This window comes from Phoca vitulina, unplaced genomic scaffold (genome assembly GCF_004348235.1).
Source record: "Phoca vitulina isolate PV1807 unplaced genomic scaffold, GSC_HSeal_1.0 scaffold3, whole genome shotgun sequence".
NCBI classification, from domain to species: domain Eukaryota; kingdom Metazoa; phylum Chordata; class Mammalia; order Carnivora; family Phocidae; genus Phoca; species Phoca vitulina.
This window is the reverse complement of record NW_022589706.1, coordinates 6,797,712-6,824,157: the sequence shown is the minus strand read 5'-3', so window position 1 is coordinate 6,824,157 and position 26,446 is coordinate 6,797,712. Positions and strand designations below refer to the sequence as shown.

At 39.6% G+C, this 26,446-nt stretch overlaps 1 protein-coding gene and 1 pseudogene across 2 annotated transcripts; both read right to left on the bottom strand.

The window, feature by feature from the left end:
* Window positions 1–2,476: 2,476 nt before the first annotated feature.
* On the bottom strand, window positions 2,477–2,638 carry LOC116630381 (annotated as a pseudogene).
* Window positions 2,639–4,996: 2,358 nt separating this feature from the next.
* On the bottom strand, window positions 4,997–19,895 carry C1QTNF7 (C1q and TNF related 7). Of its 2 annotated transcripts, none has more exons than XM_032397390.1 (3): window positions 19,829–19,895; window positions 10,913–11,158; window positions 4,997–5,628 (listed from the first exon to the last, which is right to left on the bottom strand). In XM_032397390.1, the coding sequence occupies exons 2-3, from the start codon at window positions 11,148–11,150 to the stop codon at window positions 4,997–4,999; spliced, it is 870 nt and encodes a 289-aa protein (XP_032253281.1). In that variant the 5' UTR covers window positions 11,151–11,158; window positions 19,829–19,895. The 2 variants fall into 2 exon arrangements, with proteins under 2 accessions (XP_032253281.1, XP_032253289.1); XM_032397398.1 differs by lacking the exon at window positions 19,829–19,895 and adding an exon at window positions 19,607–19,622.
* Between the last annotated feature and the right edge of the window lie 6,551 nt (window positions 19,896–26,446).

Sequence of the window (26,446 nt, the reverse complement as noted above, 5' to 3'; positions counted from 1 at the left end):
AATGATATTTACAAGCATCAAAGGAAGAGGATGGAGGAATGGGATACTTTTCCCACAGTGCAATAATTCGTCTGTGAAACACATGTAAAGATTGAGGCTTAAAAGAACTTGGCACTGATCAATTCATCACGTTTTTTTATTGAGACGTATTAAGGCCAGCACCGTGTACGGCCCTTGAGTATAAAGATGAATAGGATAGATAGCCAAATGTAGTAACATATGGGCAGTGCAGGGGCGCCTGGGTGGCTCAGTTGGTTGAGCGTCTGATTTGATTTCAGCTCAGGTCATGATCTCAGGGTTGTGGGATTGAGCCCCACGTCAGGCTCTGCACTCAATGTGGAGTCTGCTTGAGATTCTCTCCTCCCCCCTCTGCCCCTCCCCTCACTCGTGCTGGCTCTCGGTCTGTCTGTCTCTCTCTTAAATAAATAAATAAATAAATAAATAAATAAATAAATAAAATCTTAAAAAAAAAAAGAAATATATGGGCAGCGCAGTGACGCACAACTGTGGAACGAGTGTGTAATAGGAGAAGGACCCAGCATGATGATTAAGAGCGGGCTCCGGTGCTCAACTGCCTGGGTCTTTGTGACCCTATTTAGATAACATATTTCTTATCTTTTCTGTCTCTCAGTTTCCTCATCTGTAAAATAGAGAGAATAATTGGTGTAAGGACCAAGTGAGCTAATCCACGTAAAGCATTCGAAATAGTGCCAATTGTTCACTATGGCTGTTGTAACTGCACTAGTTCCCAGATCATTAGGAAGATGTGTGAGGTCCCCTATAATTCCTCTTGGGCACAGGGGAAGAGGAATATTAGAGAAAATGAAGAAACTTCCTAGCTGAGTCTTAAAAGGTGAGCTAGGCAGGCAGACAAGACAGCAATGGCATGATGAGCAAACGAAACAGTGTGTGCAAAGGGTCTGAGGCACACAGGAACAAGGCATCCTACAACCGTGGGTATCTTGCATTCGTTTGGATTATAGGTTTCATGTGGTGACTTTTGGCAATGTGACTATAAAGTAAGCAGGGGCTAGATCCCAAAGGGCCTAATGTGCCTTGCTAAAGGATGTTTGTATTAATATTAGGTAGGTTATCTTTTGCAAGTGGTTGAATACCCACCTCAAAAGGGCTTGGTAAAAAGGGAATGGAATGGCAAGTCCAAGGGAAGACTGGCTACAGGCATGTCTAATGTTTGAAGTGACTCTCTATCTCGGTCCATTATGCTCTGTGATGGTAAGATAGCTCGTAGAGGCTCACAGGCTCTGATTGAGTCGCCCAAACCAATTATATTGGTGAGTGGAAGGCTATGCTCTGATTGTTCAGGCCAGGGATTTATATAGTACATGAGTCAATTCCATTTAGAAGCTCAAAGACTTAGCATGTAAAGGAGGGTGGTCCTTCAGAAGGAAATTAGGTATGGATACCAGAAAAAAGATACGGAATGAATACCAGATTAGCAAAGTGCCCAAAAGTTCCAGCACCCTTTCGTACTAGAGGGATTGGAGGGCCATTGCTAGCCTTTAAGCTGTGGATTGACACGATCATACCTGTATTTGTGGAGAATGGATTGGAGGGTTGCATCTGGAGGCAGAGGGTCAATCAGAAAGTTTTTACTCGTCTGGGGAAGTAATGATGAGTATACAAATGAAACCTTGGCATTGGGGATGGAAAGATGCAATGACTCAGAACTGTACATGTAAGAGCTGGAAACATTAAGGATTTTATACTGAACAAAATCCAGCGGGGAAGGGAACAGCAACAGCCACAATGTCCCTTAGGTTTGGCTTTGGTGACAGGGTGGGTGTGGATGTTGTTTGCTGGAAGTGGAGGCTACAGAAGGCGAGAGAGAAGAAGGTATCAGACAACACGTTAGCCGATTTCTGAAATATTTTTATATCCATGGTCTTTTTTCACAGAGTGGCAGAGAAGAAGTATATTCAGAGTTTATAGAACTTTCTTATTACCGCAAACAACATCATTCACAATGATGAATGACCCGGGAATGCCCTTTTGCATGCACAAGTACAAGGAAACACACGTGTCCTGAAATTGTGCTACACAAGCACACACATGTTTTGTGTTGGTGTCACTTTTTTAAAAAATTTGTTTTGCTCTTTTATTCTCACCTGATTCTGACTAATGCATTCTTTCTGTGTTTTATCTATCTTTGCAAGTGACTCTAAATCCTTTCTGGAACAAGATGTTATATAGTTAATAAATCTCTCTTAATATATATTCATTACAAGTCAGCCCTTTCAAAGAATGATTGGAATGAGACTTAGAATTTTTTTAAACCAAAATCAGTTGTCTATTTTTTTTACACAAATACCCATAAATGTGGATAAATGGTATCTGTCATTTCTTTTTTGAGGAACAAAAGACACCTATGTTTGCTTAAGGAGTTTATCCTTTTAATACCAAAATAGTCTTTCCTTTCTCACTTTAGCTCTCTGGTCCCCATCACCAGCCCACCAGATATTTCAAAATAAAATTCATCCTTGGGCCTCAAACCAGCTGAAGAAGCACGAGTTTAAAAAGGCTACTCAAAATAGGCTTCATAATGAAAGAAACATTTAATTAGCAATAATCGCGCCTCGGATAAACCTCATTGGCTACGATACTGCCACTGCGCAAAGCTATAATGAAAGAAACATTTAAAAGATAAGTAAACAATGTCCACAAAATGAATGCATGAATGGATCATGATCAGAAAAAAATTTAAATTACACAATAATCTTGTGGGTCATGACTGTCTACAATAACTCCTCCATTTCGAGTTCTCCAGCAAATCCCATGGTCTTCAAAGGGCCCATATTTTCGTGTTCCCCAGATGAGCTTCTGCTGTTGGCTGTTTTTTTTTACACTCTGTAGCCTGGCCTTCCAGGTCCAGCTATTATGTAGAAGCAGGTGACTATCTCAAACCACCTTTGCTTTCTCTTCTTTTCTACTTTCATTGCTCTTGGCCTTCCAGACCTGTGTCCCGACTCCAGAGGAGAGCAACCAATGGAGCAAAGCATGGCAGGCAGAAGAAGATGATGGGAGGTAGGTCTGTGGATGGGAGAAGTGAGCATTGCCCTTACATGCTGCTACTTGATCACTGCCAATGTCCCCTCTGATCATGGAAGTCCCCAGCTCTGGGGCACACAGGTTCTCCATGGTTCCTCATAAATGAAGTCCACATTTGTCAGGCTGGCATTTGAGGCTTTTCTGGGTCTCTGTTCTTACTTTCATGCTTTGTCCCCGTTATTACCTCTGTCCCCAATTTGGCTGTTCTACGTCCCACCTACCATGGAAGGCGCAGGGGGCAGAGGAGATTTCCCAAGTCCTCCTCTCTCACCCCTCAATTTGAGAGTAAACCTGTTCCCCTCAGCATTTCTTCCAGAGCATTTGTTTCTATGTCCAGTTTAGCACTTAGCATATTTTAGCCTGCTCATTTCCAGAATTCTTGGTATTTTGTGTATGTGTATACATGTCATATCCTTTCTCGTGTCCTTAGAAATTGGGTGGCAGGGGCTGTGCCGTGTTCACCTTGGTGTTCCCCCACCATCACAGAACCCTGTGGTGACTCACACAGAGGAGGCATAAAAATGTTTATCAAATGAATGGACCAAGAGGGAACACATGGAAGGAGGATTAGAAGCCACCAAAAAGGAAGAGAGTAAGGGAATCCTACGACTGTCAGCTAAGGGTGTGGCAGATGGGAGGGAATCCTGACTGGGATGGAACGGTGAGGAACTGTGCTGCAGTGGGGAACCAGATGCCCACCCTGAGAGATGGCTGGACTGCGGGAGCCTTGAGGCTTGGAAGGGACAGTTATTTGCTCAGACGTCTGGTCTCTCTCCCTCCTCCTCCCGTTCACCCCCATCAGTTCACTGTAAATCAGTGGACATATGTTTTACTTTACTTGAATTCAATACCTTGGAAATCCATGAGAAATAATGCCTCCTGACAATGTAAAGTAGTGCCCTCATTTGTGCGCAAGCTAAGAGGAATAATAATTGTCTTGGGAAATTGTCAAGCTAAAGGATTTAGGAGAATGCCCTCCTGGCTGATCTCAATAACTTGTTTTTCTTCATTTCTATTACCCCTCCCGGGCCCCCTCTATTTCTGAGTTTTTTACCCCTTTCCGATGGCAAATACCAGTGGTGTTTTGAGGGTGAGATGGGGTGAATACAGCTGCTGATTCATGTTTCCCTTGTATTCCTCCCACCTCCTTAAACACACACCACTTAGAATGCTTAGCATTTTTCCGTGTGTGAAAGTTTCTCTGGCCCCCTTCTCCAGGACAGAGCAGCTCCCATGTGCGTCCAGCTTCGAGTCAGTCTGTCAGGTGCTCATCTCACTGAATTTGATGGTATGCTCATCACACACCAGCCTGAATGAACGTAGAGATTTTGTTTTAACTCACTATTAAATCTGACCCACCACCACAGTGTCTGGGTCACAGAGGCTTACTAAAGAATTGTTGAGTGAATACATATACGAGCGTGAAGGAACAAATAATAAAACAAAGGAAGTTATCACTTCACTTTAGCTTGCCTGAAATTACTCAGTATCTCTTACCCTTAGTTTTTGACTTTTGAGAATTGTTAAAGACTTTGTCTAGGGTGTTATGATTCTCTTAAGTAGCAAGCAAAAATGTAATTTTATGAAGATTTAATGAGACAATATCATTGCCAGCTGATTTTATCACTCAGGGAGTTTAATAGAAAATTTGTTAACATTGTCTTTAATTTGTTTAAATATTTATGAACATTGCTTTCGAGAGGATTCTTATCTGGGGTTATTGTTTTATAGAATTCATTTTGGTGTGGTTTCAACCATTTGGTGGTTCATCTTGTTTTAATAGATGTTGCTAGAATTCTCTGTAAGTGCTTTGGAATCTGAGTGGGAGTCTCTTTGGATCTCGTTTCTGCTTGCTCTACCTTCTAGGGCCCCAGATTAAATCAAAGTGTCTGCCACAAGAATCTTGGAACATTCAGGACATGAGTCCTGATCACAGCTCATCATCTTCTGATATGGAATCTAGATAATCTGTGTCAACATACAGGAGAAATCCGGAGAACAAGCTGTCTGCCCAACCTGGGTCTGAGAAGAGGCCATTCTGGTCAGTGAAGAAGATCTCCAGCCAGACTTCATCTTCTGGCTGCAGATAGATGACTGTGGACCCCGAAGCCACATCATGGTTCCCTGTGTTGGCGTCGAAGGTCTTTATCCGGTACTGCCCATTGTGGACCAGCCCGATTGCCAGATGCTTATTTGCCAATGTGATATCATAAGAAAAGTAATAGATCCCTGGGAAGGCACAGATGAACTTCCCTGTTGCAGGGTTGTAATGCTCTCCCTCATTGAAGAGGACCTTGTTAAATATAATTGGTAGCCTTTCTTCTGGGTAGCTGGTCGTGATGCCAACAGAAAAGGCAGATTTGAGTACAATGCTTCCACATCTACAAACTCCAGGCAGCCCTGGGTCCCCTTGCTCTCCTCTGTCCCCCTTTGCTCCAGGAGGCCCAACTGGACCTACTTCTCCTTTTTCTCCCTCTGGTCCCATGGGTCCTTTCTTCCCAATCTCTCCTTGGTCCCCTTTCTCTCCAGCAAGGCCCAGTGGTCCAGTCTTACCTCTCAAACCTTTAAAAAGAGTTTACAGTTTAATTAATGGTTCCTCCAAATGTACAGTCACAAATAGCATGCCCCACATAGTGCCAGCACACCCTAAATGTGTTTCTCCAATCAACTTTCAACAGTACACTACTAAATACGAATGCATCTTTAAAAAAAAAAAATCACTGATGCATTAAAATGGAAATAGAAAATTGTCATCAGAATTACAGGTTAGTTTTCCTGAGTACATGAGAAATCATTTAAATGTTATTTTGATGGTGGATCATTTGCAGCAAAATCAGTCACATATAGTATTTGTCACTACAGGAGAAATTCAATGAGCATAATGATATTATTCCCCAGAGTGAGGTCATGGGGGCAGACAGAACCAGATGAATCCTTAGAGGCTATTTTGTCTTATGCCCCATCCTACTTCTATTGGTATTAATAATACAAGAATTAATGAAAATTAGATTAGCTCATATTTATTCAACATTTACTATGTACCAGGGACAGCACTTTATTCACAGGCATTGTCTTCTTTAGGTCTTGAAACAACTTTATGGATTAGGAAATTGTTATTGCTTCCATTGCAGATGGGGAGATTGAGCCACAGAGAAGTTAGTTTGCTCAAGAGAATAGCTAGTAAGTGATGGAGCTGTGACCTGAACTCATGCCTGCCTGACTCTGGAGCCTGAGCATCCCTCTGGGTCAGGGGCTAGAGTGTACATTGTAAAGTGCACCTGGCACATAGTGAGGGCTCAATATGCTACAATAACCAAACAACTGTGATGGCCACCACTGTGTAGTAGTTCTTTTTTGGAGGACAAAACAGTCCCAGAAAGGTGAAGAAACTCGCTTCTGTAGCAAGGCTAGGACTGGAATCCAAGTCCTAGTGTAATGATGCTTCCCCTTCATCAAAGTGCCTCTTACCTGTGGGGCTGGAATCAAGAATCCTAAATTCTGTTTGGCTCTGCAGCTAAATGGTTGTATCATTTTAGGCAAGTCCCTTAATTTCTCTGGGTCTCCTTATATATAGAAAAGACATAATATCTGTGAAAGGATTTCAACAAATTCAAAATCACCACAGTGAAATATTTTCTGTTTGTCCAAATCTTTATAACTACAGATCAACCATAGGCTAAATGAAGAGAAATTGTGATCATTGGTTGAAAGGGATAAGCAACATCTATTTAATTTTTAAACCATATATATATAATAACAAAGCATGAAAATGTCATTTAATTTTTATGGTCAAATCCATTACATAAATAATGCTTGTATAATGATATACCCTCAAAAAGTATCCAAATTATTGGTAATTTATGATGTACTTTTGTAGTCAGGGAAAGTATATTACTGATATACTGTGTAGTTTCACTCTTAACTATGTATTTGTTCTCAGGAACTTTTATTAAGCTAAGCCTTTTTATCTTGATAGTGCTCAAATAAAAGAAAATATTCTTTTATTTTAATACTACATGTATATCAGTGTATGAGCTTAATTATTTTTCAGTGATTTGGCAAATGTAGGAATGAAATGTTCTGGATAATGTAAATTTGAGGAGAATTAATGCTTCACCCTTAAAACATACAGTATTTTGTTTTAATAATTTTGGAAAGAGGCTGTTTAACAATTTATGATGCACAGAAGATTCTAATAATGAATGAAACCTTTTTTTCGTGATGGGATCAGTGTTAATACTGATCACAGAACTGTCCTCAAGCTCTAGGTGGCTTTTGTTGTGAAGTTGAAATTCCACTGGTCCCAGCCAGAATATACTCTGGTATATTTCTTGAAATAAGGCCATAATAGTCTGATCTTTTGCTTTTTTTTGGTAGAAATAAAATATGAATACTATTTTACTGTTAAATTTACTTGTGAATTAAGGACCACAACTTCTAAATTGTTATTTTTATTTTCAATAGGAGCTTAACTTTTGCTGTCTCCATGAGTGATCTTTGACATATTAATAAAAAAACTTTTTGGCATCAGCAACAATTTTGACTATTAAATTTCATTATGTACTCCAGTCCTCCTGCCTCTATGACTTTTGGCAAGTCACTTCTTGTCTGTGTTTCAAATACTCCACTTGCAATATGAAGAATTGGATTTAAGTCCAATCTCAGTGTTTGGATTTTCTATGGTCATTGAAATAGATAATCAAGGATTAACTATAATAACTTGAAGTAATTCTTCCTGTTTGCATGAAGGATTTACAGCTGTGCTAAGGGCCAATTAATGAATAATGGAAAGAAGGGATACATCACTCTCCTTCTTCCTATTCAGTTAGACATATGCTTGGGTAAAGAGGAGAATTATGGAATAGTGGTTAGTCTACACTTAGGTACTGACTAAGGATTTCTTCTTAGTTCTCTAGGAAATGGGCTTACAAAGATTTCTTCTTCAATGCTATTTCTTTCTCCCATCCATCCATCCATCCATCCATGGATTTATGTGTGCATGAATACATACATCTAAATCATGTAATATTGATTGACCACCCACTAAATGCCAGGCACTATGCTATGGGCTGAGTGGGACCTTGACATGAATGACACCTGTTCCACCCTCAAGCTAGCTGTTACTATGTATTATACTGTGATCTGCAAATATGGGTCATAGCTAAGTTCATGAATATCTAAAGCCATATAATAAACTAGAATGATCTCTTTCATGAGGTGGTTCTAGTGTTATTTGAAGATATCTATAGGGTTGTGCATTCAGATTAAATTAAATGGTGAGATTATGCTACAAGAGTAATTGCTATAGACCAGAGAGGGAGGCAGATATGTTTAACAGAAAATTTCTAATTTGGTATAACAAGTTCTGTACTTGTAATTTAAAGTAGAGAAGTTGGACAAAACTATGCTTGATTCTGTTTGCACTTGGTTGGATGCATGTAATGGGCATGTTTACCAAGGGTACATGAATGAGAAAACATATGTGGTGTCATTCAAGGGGACAGAAGAATCAAAGGGTACCATCCATGTTGTGTCCAGTTCCAGCTGCATTAAAAGCTTGTCCCCAAAGCTGCAGAGCTCCGTTACTGTTGTTTGTAAATGGGGTGTATTTTTCTTCATTGGTCACAAAGGCATTCCTACATTTCTTGGCTGTTACAGATTCTTATATGTGTATTTGTGTATATTGGATTTAAGTCATCTCAGGTTGGGAAGTCATTTTATTTTTTAATTTAAATATTTTCACTGTAACATTATTATTGCTGATTATAAAGACTTCTAACAGGTTATAAAGGTTATGGTAGACATTAAGTACTAAATGTAAAATTCCTGACACAGTTCTTAATAAATGGCCATGATGATGAGGATGATGAATATTATAATTATATGTTTCTATATTGGCATTGTCCTACAATGCATAGGATATCCATCCTACATAACTAATTATTTGGCCCCAAATGTCATTAGGGTGGAGGTTGAGAAACACTGGTGTAGAATAATACCAGATAGCAATATGTACACAAGAATCTTGTTGAAGAATAATGCATGGGTGGATAGATGAATATGGGGCTGTAGCCAGCCTCGTGTGGTTAAAATTGTAGCAATTATGAACATTCAATTTAATCTGAATGCATAGCCACATACCTATTTTTAAATGACACTAGAACTACCTCATGAAACCCATCACTCATTTCTAGTTTATTATATGACTTTGGATATTCAGGAACTTAGCTGTGACTCACGTTTGCAGAGCACTGTGTGATATGTAACGACAGCTAACATTTCCTGAGTGCTTACCACATGGCAGCTTTTCTACCAAGTGTTTTGCATGTATTATTGTGCTTAATCATCACAATCAGCCTTACTACTTCCAATTTACAAATGAGGGAACTGAGGCTAAAAGTGGCTATTTGCCCAAGGATACTAAGTTAGTAATTGAAGGAGCCAAGATTTGAGCCTAAATCCTACGGACTCCGTTGTCTGCTTGGGTAAGCACTACATTATTGCTTCCAGACACAGTAAACTAAAAGTGTTGGTCATATGTAACTCTGATCCTGGTGTTCTTACAGGATTTCAAGGCTGTTCATGATCATGACACAGCAGTTAAGTTATATTCATAGGTGTTACCATAGATAAGATGTTGAACCTTTACCTAAAGATTTTTTATCTAATATTGAATAATATTCATACACATTTGGTAGCTACCAATTTTCCAAGTATTTTCTGCGTGACAAATCCAGAAATGAATTATTATCCGGTAAATTGCATATATATTGTGCTACTGTTTCACGTAACACCAGTAAATCAGGTGCAATGACTAGATAGAGACTTATTTCTTAGAATGGATTAACTTTTCTCTTCCTATCTTTTGTCCAAGGCTTTATACTCAGAAACTTGTTTTCAAAGATTGATGCCAAATCACTTCCTCTTTTAGAGTTAACCTGGCTTCTCTAGAATTTCAGTTCGGTTTACTCTGAAGGATTGCAGGGTCTGGCAATCTTCCTGGCCCAACTTATTTGTGGAGAAAAAAGTAAAAATTACTGAAGTGGTAGAGGGCAATTGTGTTGCTGTAAAGAGCTATAAGAATCTACCTTTTTCAGCTGTTACAGGACAGGTGGGAAAGAGATGAGCCAGGCAAGGTGGGTATACAGTACTATTGTCATTTCATCTCTGAAAAGTAAAATCTAGAAGTCTTTTATGTAACTTTGCTCTGGATATTAGCGCAGAGCAGGATGGCACCTGTGCTTTTGGTTCCTGATTCCTACCTCTGCTTTGTCTGTCCATTTCCCTTCCTTGTCCATCTGTCTGCTATCCATCCATGCCCTTGCACATCCAGACATTGCCTGCTGGTTGTGATCGCCCTGTGGTCTTGGGCATCAATGTTTGAATCCAGCTCTGCTGTTCACTAGCAGTGAATTTCCCTCTTCAGTAATTAATTTAACCATGTTATTGCTCTGTGTTCTCATCTGTAAAATGGCATCACTGAAAGAGTTGTCATTACAATAAAATAAGGTTGCACGTAAAGAGTTTCTCGAGCAGTATCTAAGGCATAGTGAGGACTCAGTATTAATTACGATTAAGGAAAGTGAAGTAGAGAAGGGATTTCAGGAGCAATTCTTATTAGAAAAGGCAACAAAGAACGGAACGGTTTAAGGTGGGGGTGAACCAGAGGTGTTCATTTATTCGTTTATTTTTAAAGATATATTTATTTATTTGAGAGAGAGAGAGAGTGTGTGAGCATGAGCGGGGGGAGCGGCAGAGGGAGAGGAGAGGGAGAGAGAGAGAATCCCAAGCAGACTCCCCACTGAGCACAGAGGAGCAGAGTTTAGGGAACTTCATTGTTCATTACCTGCAGCCCCCTTTTCACCTTTCTCTCCTTTCCTGCCGTCTCTACCATCTCGTCCTGGAAAGCCGATCCGACCATGGGGCCCCGGGGAACCATTTGCTCCAGGGGGTCCTGGAGGTCCAGGTAAGCCAGGGATGCTACAGATATACCTTGGGGAGTAGCTCTCTCCTTTGAACTGATTACCCCGAGGCTGTCCACTGGCACAAATGGCAAAACTTGTAACATAGAGCAAGATAAACATCTTTGGCTCTGGAAGAGAAACACAGGGACATAAGTGCACCCTTGGTGGGAGTTTTGGCATAAATGAACACGAGAATGGGCATCTGCAGTCACTCACTCCAGTGCTCACCTCTCCATGCGTGTATAAAACCCCAGTTTACTCTCAGAATTCCCTTGGAAACTATTAACACATTACTTATAGAGAGATCTCAGTACCCCACAGAAGGGTTGGTGGAGATGAAGGATTGATTTAAACAATTTCAAAATAAAGCCACTTGTTCCATTTTTTTTTTTTTCCTGTAGGGTCAATGACAGATTTTGAAAAATAATGCTTTCTTTTTGCAAAAATAATGCATTATTTTTAGAAAATTAGAATTGCTTATGAATAAGATAAACATTAACATTATTCTCACCACTAGAGATAATTATAATTTACATTTTGATACACACATCCTTCTGGTCTTTCTGTGCTGTGGAGGAAAGAGATATTATGCCACTCTTGTATTTTTTCAACCTTTTTCACTTAACAGTATATCATGAGCATCTTCCCATGTCAAAAATTATTCATAACATTAAAAAAATGTTGCATTTTTCTCCATTATCCTTTATGGACATGATTCTCCATTGTAGATATTTCCTTCCAGTTTTCTGCCAATATAAACACTATACTAGACATTGCTATATCTAGTCTTTGGTGCATCCATGATCGTTCCCTTAGAATTTAGGGGCTTTTTAAAGCCGGAGAAAAGAAGAGGCATTCTCAGGAAAACCATGTTTTTCACTTGATAATCATGTGTAAAACCAGTTAGTGTTAATTGGAGTACTGTGCATGTCCTGCAGGGAGGTCTCAAACTTTAATTTAAAATCTGCAGGATACAATGCCCTGGTGAACCATTAAGTGTTAGCACCAAGGCTCAATTAAAGAGCTGAGTGAAATTAAACCATGCATGGTGTCACATGCTTCTAGGGAAGCAGACAACAGGTCTCTTCAGCTATGGTTTAATAGGACTCGGTTTTTCCCTCCACAAATAAGATCCTGAGAATGACGGATCATTTATTAGCATGACATTTGGCATATAAGCTGAGGGGTGGGTAGTATAGGCTGGGACACCTGATTTTCTAGGCTAAATGGTCCTTAGGATTAGCAGCTTTTTGGATGGGACAATGTATACACATGGTTTTAGGGCAGTGTAAATTAATAGTGTTTGGATAGTTGGACCTGTGCTTTAATAAGAAATCTCAACAACGCTTGATGTATATGCCTGGCATATACTCGCCCAAAGGAAATAATCATAAAATGTGAAAAAAAATCGGATGGAGTTTCCTTGCTTTTTGACAGCCACATCAGAAAATCAACCAGGCACACCGTACCAGGTTTATGATACCCATGGGGAAATTGCAACATCTTGGAATTAGACCTAGAAATTTGCCAGAGCATAGGAATGACAAACTGAGAAAAGCACAGTGTGCACATGTGGTTCAAAATAAACCTGATTCCTAGAAATCTTATTAGTGAAAAACTGAGGCAACTTACCCAAATATAGGCTCTGTATCCTTGACCAAATCTCCATGTCACCAGTGTCTCTCCCTGCACGTTCCCCCACCCTCAACTCCAGGAGAACATTTTTGCGGTGTACTCTCTGATATAACATAGCACAAACTCAAAATTACTGATCCCATTGCTCAACTGGGATTAAGGCACTTTCTGAGACGCCCAGAGGATCTCATAAAGATACCAGCCCTTTCAAGGGTGTTCTGGATGAAAAAAAAGGAAAGAGCCCAGAGGATCTCATAAAGATACCAGCCCTTTCAAGGGTGTTCCGGATGAAAAAAAAGGAAAGAACATTCTATCCATACCCTTGCCACAGTTAAAACAAACTACAGTGATTAAATTGCTAGCTTTTTCTTGTAAAAAACTGATTAAAGGAGGTTTTGAGGAGGAATTTGAAAGAGAAGAACATGCTCATAGGAGGTACTCATAAAAAGGTGTTTAAAGAGACATGGAATGTGATCCTGTAGCCAAGGTCAGGATTTGGTTCTACAAGGGACTTGAAATTATGTGGAGAGAAGGTACTTTGGGCAGTGACATCTCAGACACTGGTGGATGCTGAAAACACAAACATGCCAATAGTCGGGGATCAGTCTACAGAGAAGCTTGTGGTAAGGGTCCAGGTTATGGTGGGTAGAAGAAGCAGAAATTTTAAAGATGTGCTTGGAAGGATATTAATATTTCCAATAGCCAGGCAAAAATGTGCTCAAAGAAGGTAAAAATGAACACAACTGAAACAGATGTATTCATTGAACAAATGGTTTGCCTTTCATTGACAAATGCACTAGAATATTGTCTGTGCTGTAGTCTAAATGCTGGAAGCATCCCCAGTTAGAATTTTTTTTTTTTTTTTTTTTTTTTAGATAGGGAGGGGACAAGAGGAGGGGCAGAGGGGGAGGGAGAGAGAATCTTAAGCAGGCTCTACACTCAGAGCAGGGCTCCATCTCACAACCCTGAGATCATGACCCCAGCCAAAATCAAGAGTTGGATGCATAACCGACTGAGCCACCCAGGCACTCTCCCCTCCCCACCCCCCGTCCCACCCAGTTAGAATTTTTGAAAGGCACTCAAAATGATTATCCATTGACCATCCTCATTGGAACACCAACATGATGTGGTGCCTGATGCATGATGACAGCATGGTGGTAAGTGGCCACTTGAGTCTTGGGATTCAATTTACTAGGATAACAAAGGGGTGCGGGGTATGATGGAAAACTACAGTGGCATCACCCTGTAATGGTTCTTCATTTTACTTAAAAGTCAAAAGCCTTATGGTACATGGTCTTCAAGGCTCTCCTTGATTGGACACCCAACCTCCTAACTTCTCTGACTTCATCTTCCTCTTCTCTCCTTCCCACTCTCCAGCTCCAGTCGCTTTGAGAAACACCAAGGAATTCAGAGTGACTGAATCCAGATGAGAGAGTGAGACATGTTCTGCCTTAAGGCATTCATACTGTCTCTTCCCTCCGTCTAGAACTCTCTGCCCCAAGGTGTCTACATGTCTCACTCTCTCATCTACCTGTGTGAGTCTGCTCAAATACCACCCTCTCCCTGACGCCAATTCTTACACTATATTTAACATTGCAATCGCCTTTCATACCTCCTGACCGCTCCCCCATTCTGCTGTACTGTTTTCTCTTCTTCGTTGTACTCAACACCTCTAACTTACTAGATTATTATTACCTTTATTATGCTTTAAAAATATTGTATATCTCCATCTGATAGGATGTAATCTCCATGAGGGTCAGGGACTTTGTCTTAGTCATTGACTTCTACAACCATCTAGAACAGTGTTTGGCACAAAAAACTCAGGTTGTGGGCAAGGAAGGAGATTTTTTTGGGGGGCAGTTCTGAGTTTTGTGAAAAACAAGATGAAGAACCAGAGAGAATGGACTATGAGTCTATTACAAGGGAAAGAGAAAAGAGAGACTTAAAGAAATATTCTGGAGGTTTGTGGGTCCCTTTCACCGTGTTTGAAAAATACAAACAAAAGACTTGAGTTGTTTTAATTTTGCATAGTCTAGAGTATTTAGAAGTATTTTAAATATTTACTTTTTTTTGGTATAGATAGAACATGCACATTTATAAAATTAAAAAAAGTGTATGCAATGAAAGTAAATCTCTTCTCCCTCTTCCCAGTCTTGCAGACATGCAGTTTCCCTCTCTAGAGGCAATCACTGTTGCTAGTTTATTGTGTGTCCTTCTTCCATGTTGGCACACTATATTCAACTTTCTGTACCTAGCCTTTTCAGGTAGCTAAGAGATTTTCTCTTATCAATATATATATATATATATATATATACACACACTGTACATAGTTTATGATATGAGCAGCAAATAGCTTTTCCCAGTTTGCCTTTTCATTTTAGTCAAAGCATTTAAGAATATTTTTATCATAAAAACATTCCTGAGACACCTGGGTGGCTCAGTCGGTTAAGCCTCTGCCTTTGGCTCAGGTCCTGGGACTGAGCTCCATGTCAAGGTGGGGGGGGGTCCCTGCTCAGCAGGGAATCTGCTTCTCCTTCTCCCTCTTCCTCTGTCCCTCCCTCCCAACCTAGACTCTCTCTTTCTCTCGTGTTCTCTCTCTCATGCTCTTGCTCTCAAATAAATAAATAAAATATTTAAAAAACCCCAACATTCTTGAAGTTCAATTTATTGTTTTTAAAAAGCCTTCCTCACTTCAAGATAATAAAAAGATTTTTCCCACTTTCAGTTCTTTTGTTGTTTCATTTGTTCACATTTAATATTTGACCTATTAGAATGTTTCTTTCTTTTTTTTTTTTAAAGATTTTTATTTATTTAACAGAGAGAGAGAGCACAAGTAGGCAGAGTGGCAGACAGAGGGAGAGGGAGAAGCAGGCTCTCCGCCGAGCAGGGAGCCCGATGCGGGGCTCGATCCCAGGACCCTGGGATCATGACCTGAGCCGAAGGCAGATGCTTAACTGACTGAGCCACCCAGGCGCCCCTCTTTTTTTTTTTTTTTTCAGTTGAAGATTTATTTATTTATTTGAGAGCGAGAAGGAGAGAGAGAGAGAGAGAGAGAATCTTAAGCAGACTCTGCACTGAGCGCGGAGCCTGATGCAGGGCTCAATCTCACCACCCTGAGATCATGACCTGAGGTGAAACCAAGAGTTGGACACTTAACTCTGCCACCCAGGTGCCCCTAGAATGTTTCTGATAACAAGTGTGAGATAGGGATCAAACTGTATATTTTCAACACCTGATGGTGAATAATCCATCCTTCACCCATTTTCCCACTGGTTTGCAGTGAACTTGGTTATTTTGGCTGGGACTGAACTATGCGGGTCATGGCTTTATAAACATTACAATATTTTTGAAAAAATCTCTTTATTGAGATTTAATTTACACACCATAAATTTGGCCAGTTTGAAGTATACAACTAAACGTACACTATAATCCAATTTTAAATCATTTTCAAAACTACAAAAAGAAACCTCATACACATTTGCAGTCACTCTTCATACAAAATATTTTGAAGGATTGCATTGAATATGCAAATTTATGTAGAATATGTGTTAAAATGTATTTTTTCCAACATCACTCTCTTTTGGAGTGAGAAAATCAAAGCTCTGGAAATATTGTTAATCTTGAACAGAGCTGTCCTGGGATGTTAATGTATCCTATTTTTCTGTAGGGATTACAAAGTAACAGGTTTTTAGTTTTTTAAACCTCTTTTTACTTTGTGGTAATTTAGATTTCACAGGCTTTATGTTAATGTGTATTTTGAATTTGTAAAGCATGAATGTCGTATATAGTGTTTTGTAAGATTTTTAGCGATAGAACTCTTTGTTCTTGCTAAACGAGCCATGAAAAATACTTGGAGAAATACTGAATAAATCACTGCAAATATTGAACTTTTAGACAATGCACCCACAGATTGAGATTCCTTTTTTTAAAAAGTAAAATAAACCCATGTATATACAGTCAACTAATATTTGACAAGGAAGCCAAGAATACTTCCTTCATGGGGAAAGAATAGTCTCTTCAGTAAAATGGTGCTGGGACAATGATATTTACATGCAAAAGAATGAAATTGGATCCCTAACTTACACCCCTCAAAAGATCAACTTGAAATGGATTAAAGATTTAAATAGAAGACCTAAAACCATAAAACCTCTAGAATAAAATGTAGGGAAAAAGATCCTTGACATTGGTCTTGGCAACAGTATTTTTGGATATGACAACAAAACACTAGCAACAAAGCAAAAACAAACAAGTGGTACTACATCCAACTAAAAAGCTTCTGCATAGGAAAAGAAACTTTCAACAAAATGAAAAAGCAATCTACAGAATGAGAGAAAAAAACTGCAAACCATGTTAATGAAAGTTAATATCCAAAATATAAAAGGAACTCATACAACTCAACAGGAAAAACCAAATAATCTGATTAGAAATGGACAAAAGATCTGAATAGACATTTTCCCAAAGAAAACATATAAATGGCCAACAGGTACATGAAAGATGCTCAACATCATTAGTCATCAGGGGAATGCAAATCAAAACCACAATGAGATATCACCTTACATTTGTCAGAATGGTTATCAACAAAAAGAAGGGATAACAAGTTTTGCTGAGGATATGAAGAAAAGGGAACCTTTGTGCACTGCTGGTGAGAATGTAAATTGGCATAGCCACTATGGAAAACAATATGGAGATTTCTCAAAAAATTAAAAGTGAAACTACCACATGATCCAGGAAACCCACTTCCGCATATATATCCAAAGGAAATGAAAACAGGATCTCAAAGAGCTGTCTGCAGTCCCACATATATTGCAGCATTATTCACAATAGCCATGACATGGAAGCAAACTAAATGTCCATTGACAAATGAATAAGGAAAATGTGGTATATATACAATGGAATATTATTCAGCCATAAAAAGAAAGAAATCCTGCCATTTGTGACATCATGGATGAACCTTAAAAGCATTATACTATGTGAAATAAGTCAGAGAAAGACAAATACTACGTATGATCTAACTTATATGTGGAATCTAGAACACTGAACTCATAGAAACAGAGAGTAGAATGGTGGTTGTCAGGGTCTGGCAGGTGGGGGAAATGGGGAGATGTTGTTGAAATAATACAAACTTCCACTTATAAGCTGAATACGTTTTGGGTATCTAATGTGCAGCATGGTGTCTATAATTAACAATACTGTCTTCTTGTATACTTGAAAGAGAATAGATCTTACTGCACCTGATTACTACACACAAAAAAATATTCTTACTGCACACAAAAATGATAATGATGCGAGGTGATGGATGGTGTTAACTAATCTTGTAATAATCATTTCACAATACATACAGGTATCAAACCTTCACATTGTAGAACTTCAACTTATACAATGTTATATGTCACTTCTATCTCAATAAAGCTGGAAAAAAATGCAGTTGGTAGAATGTAAAATGGGGCACTGCTGTGCAAAATGGTAAATTAATTCCTCAAAAAATGTAATCTAGAATTACCATATGATCTAGCAGTTGCACTTCCGGGTATATATCTAAAAGAAGTAAAAACAGGGACTCAGATATTTGTACATCCATGTTTATAGCAGCAATCTTCACAAGAGCGATCAACAGATGAATAGATGAACACAATATGGTATATACATACAATGGAATATTATTCAACCATTAAAAGGGAATGTCGACCCATTCTACAACATGGAGGAATCTCGAGAACTTTTTGCTAAGTGAAATAGGCTGGTCACAAAAGGACAAATACTATATGATTTTTACCTATGGATGTATCTAGAATAGTCAAGATCATAGGGACAGAAAGTCAAGCGGTGGTTACCAGGGGCTGGGGAGTGGGGTGGGAGGTTCATGTTTAATGAGTGCGAAGTTTCAGTTGGTGAAGATGAGAAAGTTCTGGAAACGCATGGTGGTGTGATGGTTGTAAAACAGTGTGAATATACTTGCTGCCCCAGAAATGTACGCTTCAAAGGTAAAGTATATATGATGTCTATTTCCCCACAATACAAAATACCAAGTGAACAAAATAAGATGAATTGAGATGCAGGGAACCTACTAGTATTTTTATGACTGTGCTGGGTGTTCTAAAACGCTGTTTACTTCATCGCTACACTGCTTTTATGCAGTAGGTGATATTATCTTCATTTTACAAATAAGAAAATTGAGACTTTGAGGGATCACATTCACACAACCGTAAAATGGCACAGGCAGGATTTGAACTGAGCTCTTTTTGTCTCCAAACACTCCTGTTTTCTCCCACATCATGTGAGGGAACTGTAATATTACTTCATGACAAAGGGCTGGACTTGATTATTAATTCGACTTGAGAATGTATTCTGCCTGGAAATCATTAGGAAAAAGATAGGTAACTAGGGGTGGCCAAAACATGACATATCCTTGGCCTGCAGAGGAAGAGATTTCACAACAGCAGGCTCTATCTTTCTCTAGCTGCACTAGGAGTGGCTCTAGGAGTGAGCAAGACAGGGTGGGGACCTGAGGTGTTCACGTCCCAGCTGCTTCTGGTGTGTGGTTCCTCAGCTCTGTCCTTGGGGCTCCAGTCTCCCTCCTTGGAACTGCCTCTCCTGCTGGCCATGGAATTCCTTCCCTTCTGTCACTATGCAGCAAGCAACATCTCACACCCACGTTGTGTTATGGCTATCTATCTAACTGGCTTTTTCTCCACCAAAATATAAACTCTGTGCCACCAACATTTTTAGGACCAAGACTGGTCTGCAGTGGAGGCTCAACAGAGGTTGGATGAAGAAAATATTCATTCATCAATATCTCCTTAAAGAACAGCTTGTGATTTACAAAGCTTTGGCTGCTTTATATAAAGTGCTACAATGGCACAACAGTAAAAAAATGCTGACATTAGGCAAACATTTTGTAGTCTACGGAGCAATGTTAAGTCCGTATCATCTTTCCAAAAGACCCTTTTGTGGTAGATCGGACAGGGAACTGATGTCTCAAGAGCTCAGGTAACTTGTCTATGGCCACACAGCTCATGTCAGACCAGAGATTTGAACCCAGGCCTTCAGTTTCATGGAATTTTCTAGCAGAGCTGTCTGTTTAATAAACTCAGAAAGCTACCATAATGAAACGGGCCACTGCATCTACATTTGCCAAAGTTCTATAAAAAGAGTAAACACCGTACCTTGCTCTGGGTTGGTGGGTTGCTCCAGGATTCTAAATCCACAAGAGACTGAGGATCTTTCATGAGAGCTTCAGCGAAAAACTTGCTTTGGTACCAGACAGAAAAAGAGATCCAAGTTCTCAGAGGTTTCCAAATAGTTGTGCTAAAAATAATTTTCTCCTTTAGTCCCAAAGAGCCAAAGGCCCTGGAAGTCATTCATGGGGTGAGGCTCAATCAGGGGCTGGTCAAAATTATGGTTTTGTTTGAGATAAACCTTAAGCTCCTGCTTTCTTTTACTGGTACTGTTAGAGGTGCCTCCATCTCTGTGTGTCGTGACCTCTTTTTCAGATTTGTTTACTTAAGTTTTTCCCTCTTCATTTGTTTTCCACTGGATGGAAGTTTCAGGAAAAAAATTACTCACTGACTGGAAATTAGTTGTTAACTTAGAGAAAAGAGTTATTTCCTATTTGAGAATTTTCAAGGTAGAATCTTCAAATTCTGGAGATTGGGTGTTGTCTCATGGAACAAACAAGGAGAGGTGGTAAATATTCTTGGTAAATATGGCGGGAAAGGGGCCCCTCATCCTATGTGCTATGAAATGGAAGAGGCTTATGAGCACTGCACTGATCTTTTCTTTGTTCTCTGCTGAATGGGTAAATGATTGGGTATTTTTAGAAGACTGATATGTCTTTGTTACTATAGAGAACTGATCATAACAACTCAAAAGGCAGAATGGTTCTCCAAAGCCTGTGACTACTCATCTTCGATGCAATCAATTTCTTTGTTTCCTTCTGATACGTACTTCTGACATCTCCTTAGCAACAGCAATATATAATTCATGATGTCATTTATGGAAATTCAGTGACTGAAAAATCTTGTTTTTATCTTGCTTTCCCTACCATTCTTCTCAAGCATTTGAGAATGTTAATTGTAAGAAATATTTTCAAAGTTATTGAAGTAGACGTTGATGATAAATTTGACCAAGAAGATGGATGGGCTCCCCATCCCGATAATCTTCATTTTTGCCCTAGCTATCCACCCTCCCATCTGGAGGAAATAGTCTTTTGAATTTGTTGCCTGTCCAAAATATGAATGCTATCATAAGGTAGTAAAAACCACATGCTGGGCACAGAAGTGAGCAGGTTTTTGCTAAATTAGAGTAGGATTTTTTTTCAATTGAGTAGATTTGAGATGTAGCATTTTGTCAGTGTAAGGTGTACAGTATATCACTTGATATATTTATATATTGTAATATGATTGTTGTTGTCATCATATTACATAGTTATAGTACAATAGTATTGTCTATATTCACTATATTGTGCCTTAGATCTCTAGGGCTTATTTACTGCTCGTTACAAGTTAGTACCCTTAAACACCTTCAGTTTTATCCCCCTCCTCCTCTGATAACCACCATTTTGTAGAGTATGATCTTAATCAGATGTCCCCAGGTTTGTCTTCTCATCCTCAAAATGAAATGGTATCTTTCATTATTTCTAAGTTTTCTCACAGTTCTTAATATTCTCCAACAAAGTGCTTGTGCCTGATGAGATTGAATTCGTAAAAAAATGCCCCTTCTATACATATGGGTAGAGATACAAGTCACCTTGAAGGAGATATTTATTGAGAAAAGTCACTCAAGTGACTCTTTTAGAGCTGTGCATATAAGGAGGCACTTGGCAGCAGCTCAATGAAAGTTTTTCCTCTCAGGGATTTTTGGCTGGAGAGGTGTTGAGATTATTTGCTTAAATGGTCTTCTAGAAGGAAGGAACCAAGGGTCCAATTCCTCTCTATGATGCAAATTTAAGGAAATTAGTCATGGACTATAGGGTTGGCCTGGTTCAAAGCCGGTCATCAAGAAAGGACGCGGTAGATCACAGAATGAAACTGACCAGGAGGTAAGTGAGAATCTGGACAAAAAGGCCAAAAGCATTTTGGGGTGGTGGCTTTGGTACAGTATATGAATGAGCCTGCAAGTTTGTCTGCTTTCATTCATTCCATCAGAGCAGATATCCTTTGGGGGACAGTGGTTAAACACACAGTGGTGGATTAAAAGGATTATTATATTGGAACTTAGTAAGGGGGTAATATGGAGTCAGCAAGACCATCCCCTACAAAAGCATCTACTGGAATGTGCATGACTAATGTTTAACTGTGTCACCATTTGGTGGCAGCTAAATCAACTGGAAGGGTGGGCAATAAAAGGTTTTTTTTTTTTTTTGTATGTTTTACCTGGGTTGGAAGTAGGAATGACTCCTTTGAACCAAGCAAGTCTCTAGAATTCTTAGGTTGTTCATGGAGGGGAGGATTGAGGTCTTGAGTAGTCTACATGCTAATAAAAGCAAATGGGATCCTAGCAATTCACTGAAAGAAAAGAATGGCATGACCAGATTGAACTTAAACAGGCAAAGCAGGTCACTGGGGTAAAATGCTTCCATTAGTTCAATACCAGTAGAACATCACACATCAACCCTTTGTCATATGTAAGGCGGGACTTGACTCTCTAACTTCAGGGAATCTCCCCTTCTAAGAGGCTGAACTAGAACACCAGTCCTTACAAGCTTAATTTCAGGTGTTTCAGCCTTTGGATGTGTTAATTTATTTATATAAAGTGATGGCTTTTTAATGGGCTTTTCTCATTCACTCTTTGAAATAGCACAATCTCTGTCAAAGAACTTAGAAATAGTTTCTTGACGTCCAAAAGAGACAGGTGTATTCTTATGTTACTGCCTTACCTTGGCCGAGTATTGATACAATTTATGGGTATTTATATTTGCTTTCCTGTGTCATTCACAACTTCCTTAATTTCCCTTTAATGTTTGATGATAAAGTTTCTTATATTATTAAGGTATTTTTTTCTGTTCTACAATATTAGATTTTAAAAATTATTTTTATCTCCGATAACTCATTATAATCTGTATCTTCTCAGACATATTCTTCTTCACAAAGAGAACTAGCCTTTGAAATTGTCTCCTACAGCATTCAGAGCTCTGATGGGGCTAAAGCTTGTTAGTGACTATTTCACTCAGCTTTTTTGATGCTTTTTTTAAGAGACAATGGTGAAAGTGATGGGTAAAATAATATGCTGCAGGGAGTATTAGCTGAGAGTAAAAAATCAGATTCTGTTTTTACCTGCCAGTCGTGCCAAAGCCAAGGTCTTCCTCTGCCTTTCCTACGCAGAGAAGTTCTTCCTCTCAGCTTGTGCTTTGGTTTTCCTGTAGCCTTAGCTCACTTACCAGCTGAAGTCAGTTCAATCTAGACCAATCCAATCCATGTCCACAGAGCATTGAACAGTGTGCTGGTTCAGCTCTCAAAAAAAGGGTTCAGGTCTGTAGTTTTGCCATTTTTTTTTTGGTGTAAATACTCCCTTGATGGGGGGACATGTATTTTTTTGAATTAACATTTTTATTTTCTTTGGGTAGATAACCAGTGGTGGAATTATGGGATCATATGGTATTTTTAATTTTTTTGAGGACTTCCATACTGTTTTCCACAGTGGCTGCACCAATTTACATTCCCACCAACAGTGCATGACAGTTCCTTTTTCTCCACATTGTCGCCAACATTTGTTATTTCCTGTCTTTTTTGTTTTAGCCATTCTGATAGGTGTAAGGTGATGTCTCATAGTGGTTTTGATTTACATTTCCCTGATGATGAGTGATTAAAAAAAAAAAAACAAAAAACACCTCCCATCATGGCCAATTTCAAGCCACCAACCTGAGCTTGACTAAATGCAAAGTTGGGAAGATATGTGCAGAATTGGCCTTTTTGCTAAGTACTAGAATTATTAAAAAAAGGCTCTAGCTGATATACAATGAGCACTTATATGCTACAACATTACATCCTGTTGAGGTGAATAGTTTTATCATCCTTCTTTTAGAGATGAAGACTGTAGGCAGTCTGATCCACAGTTGGCCCACCCAACCACTATACCATATACCTCCCCAGGGTGTTGTTAACTTTACAAGATCAGGTTCCTGCATCCAAAGAGCTTTCAGGAAGGTGGAATGCACACCTGACTCCTCCTCCTCCCTGGAGCACTAGATTCTGTCTGGAATCTAATCTCTTTATTGTCTCAGTGCCTTACTTTTTTCATCTCCTCTGGCTTGCAAGTTCCTGCTAACCGTGTCTTCCCCATGCCCCTTTCTTCATCTGCTCACATTTTTCATCCTTATCCATTGCTTTGTCCAGAAAGTCTCCTTGATGCTTCAGAAAGTCTCCCTGATGCTCTCCATCAGGTACAGTCTTGTCTTCCCTTGAACCCTCCTGGCACATTATTTGAACCTTTCTTATGCACTTTAGCTCATGGATTCTCAATTAGGTCTATTGGTTCAGCATATCAGCAGATTAGGTCAAAACAGTTGTATTTTTCAAAAGGTCTATGAGTAATTCTTTTTTTTTTTTTTTAAAGATTTTATTTATTTATTTGACAGAGAGAGACATGGTGGGAGAGGGAACACAAGCAGGGGGAGTGGGAGAGAGAGAAGCAGGCTTCCCACTGAGCAGGGAGCCTGATGTGGGGCTCGATCCCAGGACGTTGGGATTATGACCTGAGCTGAAGGCAGATGCTTAACGACTGAGCCACCCAGGTGCCCCTCTATGAGTAATTCTGATGGACAGCCAGGCTTTGGGGATCTTTGTCTGAACTTCTCTTGCTCAAATGATGCCCTGTTTGTTAGTTCTTCCAAACCACAGGGTTCCAGTCATACAAATCTGGTCTACTCCCTTTTTCCTCTTGTTCTTCTATTCATTACCTCATCACATATTTATTGAGCTGTTATTATATGCTAGCTACTGAATGCTTGGTCTTGGTATTCAAGGGAGAGTAAACCTGGAGTCCTTATAGAGGAAAAGTTTAGTGGAGAAGACAGACATTCATTAAATAATCACAGAACTATGTTTAAGAGGATGTTAATTTGGACTTCCCATCATCTTGGAGTTTCAACTTAGAACTCAAAGCAAGGAATAATGGGCAATCAGTGTCCACACATCCATTTAAGGCTTGCTAAGAACAGCTGGATCTGACACTGACCAGTGTCTACTTTCCATCCACATAAAAGAAAACTAGAAGTTAAAAAATGATTAATGGTTGGAGACAGAGCCTTCAAAGTAGAGAGCTGTTAGCTGATAAGGGAGTGCTGATGAGTTCTCCCCTCCTTTCCTATGAGGGAGGTAAGGGAAGAGTGATACCCACTCTCCAGCCAAGAGATCACTGATAGTGTGAAAGGTGCCTGCAAGAAAGAAGCTGTTTATTCTCCAGTTGGATGTTTAACTAAACTGTGAAACTAAAAGGCTTGCAGTTTTCACAGGATCAGAGACATGTGATAAACATGTTCTGGGGGAGCTTGGCCCACCCCTGGAGGTTGATGTCTTATGGGATCATAGAAACTAGAGAATTCTAGTTCTATAAAGGCAGAAGGCTGTCAGAGAAGGGAGCCAGTGTAGGGGAAGCCATTAGAGAGACAAGGGTACATGAGTTTCCTAAGAGGCAGGTGGTACTGGCAGTGAAGCTGGGATTGGGCCATCTAGATGGGAGCTTAAGCCAGGACAGAGTCCTCCTAGAGCTAGGTAGCCAGTAAGAAGTCACTGAGTACATCACTGAGTACAGAAGCTGAGGCCGGTGTGGGGCAAAGCAAAGTACCAACCAAAGAGTGAATCACCCATTCAGGAAACTGTGTAGTATGGAGGTCTCTCAGAAAGTTTCTAATGACCCTGGGAATATGTTCAACTAGAGAGAGCTGGCATTTGAAGATGAGGCACACCTGTGTGTGGCAGGAGAGAACCATGCAAATAGCACATACTGAGCAAAAATACTTTGATCATGTTTTTCTAATTCTTTTATGCTCTAATCTGACTCTAGACATGTTCAAAGTGGAAGGAGGGAGAAGAGATGGGGGAAGAGTGAAAAACCATAGCAGATCCTGAGCTGAAGGCATGGAAAAGGGAACAGGCTGTATTTTGGATGTGAAATGAAAGTTATGATTTAGATTTGTCCTTTTAATATCTGAAAATGAGTCACAATTAAATAATGAAACTGGGTCATGTAATTGAAAATGACCAGAAAGTTAAGAAATTTGCTTGAGATGTCATGAAAGGACAAGGAAGAAGGATCCAAAAGAATTTGACTAGAATAAGTGATGGGAGAAGAATGAAGTTGTTTCTCACTTATATCAAGGACAGATAAGGTCATCTGATAAATTCATTAAACTCTAGAGAGTGTTCTGAAGGAAAGGTGAGGGGTGTTTCAGGAGTGTCTAGCAGGGTGACATAGCTGAGACTATGGATCAGGGAGGGCCTCCTTGAGATATGGCATCTGGCCTGAAATATGAAACAGGAGCTGACATTAACCAGTAAGAGGTTGTGAGAAAACACTTTCAGGCTGAGGGATTGCCATGTGCAAAGGTCCTGTGGTAGAAGAGGATAATTTTGAAAGAAGGCCATTGAGAAGGAGCAAAGGAGAGCATGAGCCTGGAGGGAGGATGGCTCTCCTGGCCATGGAAAGCTCTAGTCTTTTTCCTGGGATAATAGGATCCCCTGAAGGACTGTGAACAGGATTTTATGAGTCAGGCCGTCAATTATCTCTCAACCCTGATAGGTTACAATAATGAGGATGGTATACATTGAGGTGATGCCTGTTTGCCA

Excerpts from the sequence above, each read along its gene's own strand:
- C1QTNF7 (XM_032397390.1), bottom strand. The coding sequence starts at position 11,150 with ATGTTTATCTTGCTCTATGTTACAAGTTTTGCCATTTGTGCCAGTGGA. Across the intron at positions 5,629-10,912 it reads AGGTGAAAAGGGGGCTGCAG|GTTTGAGAGGTAAGACTGGA; the intron begins GTAATGAACAAT and ends CTCTTTTTAAAG.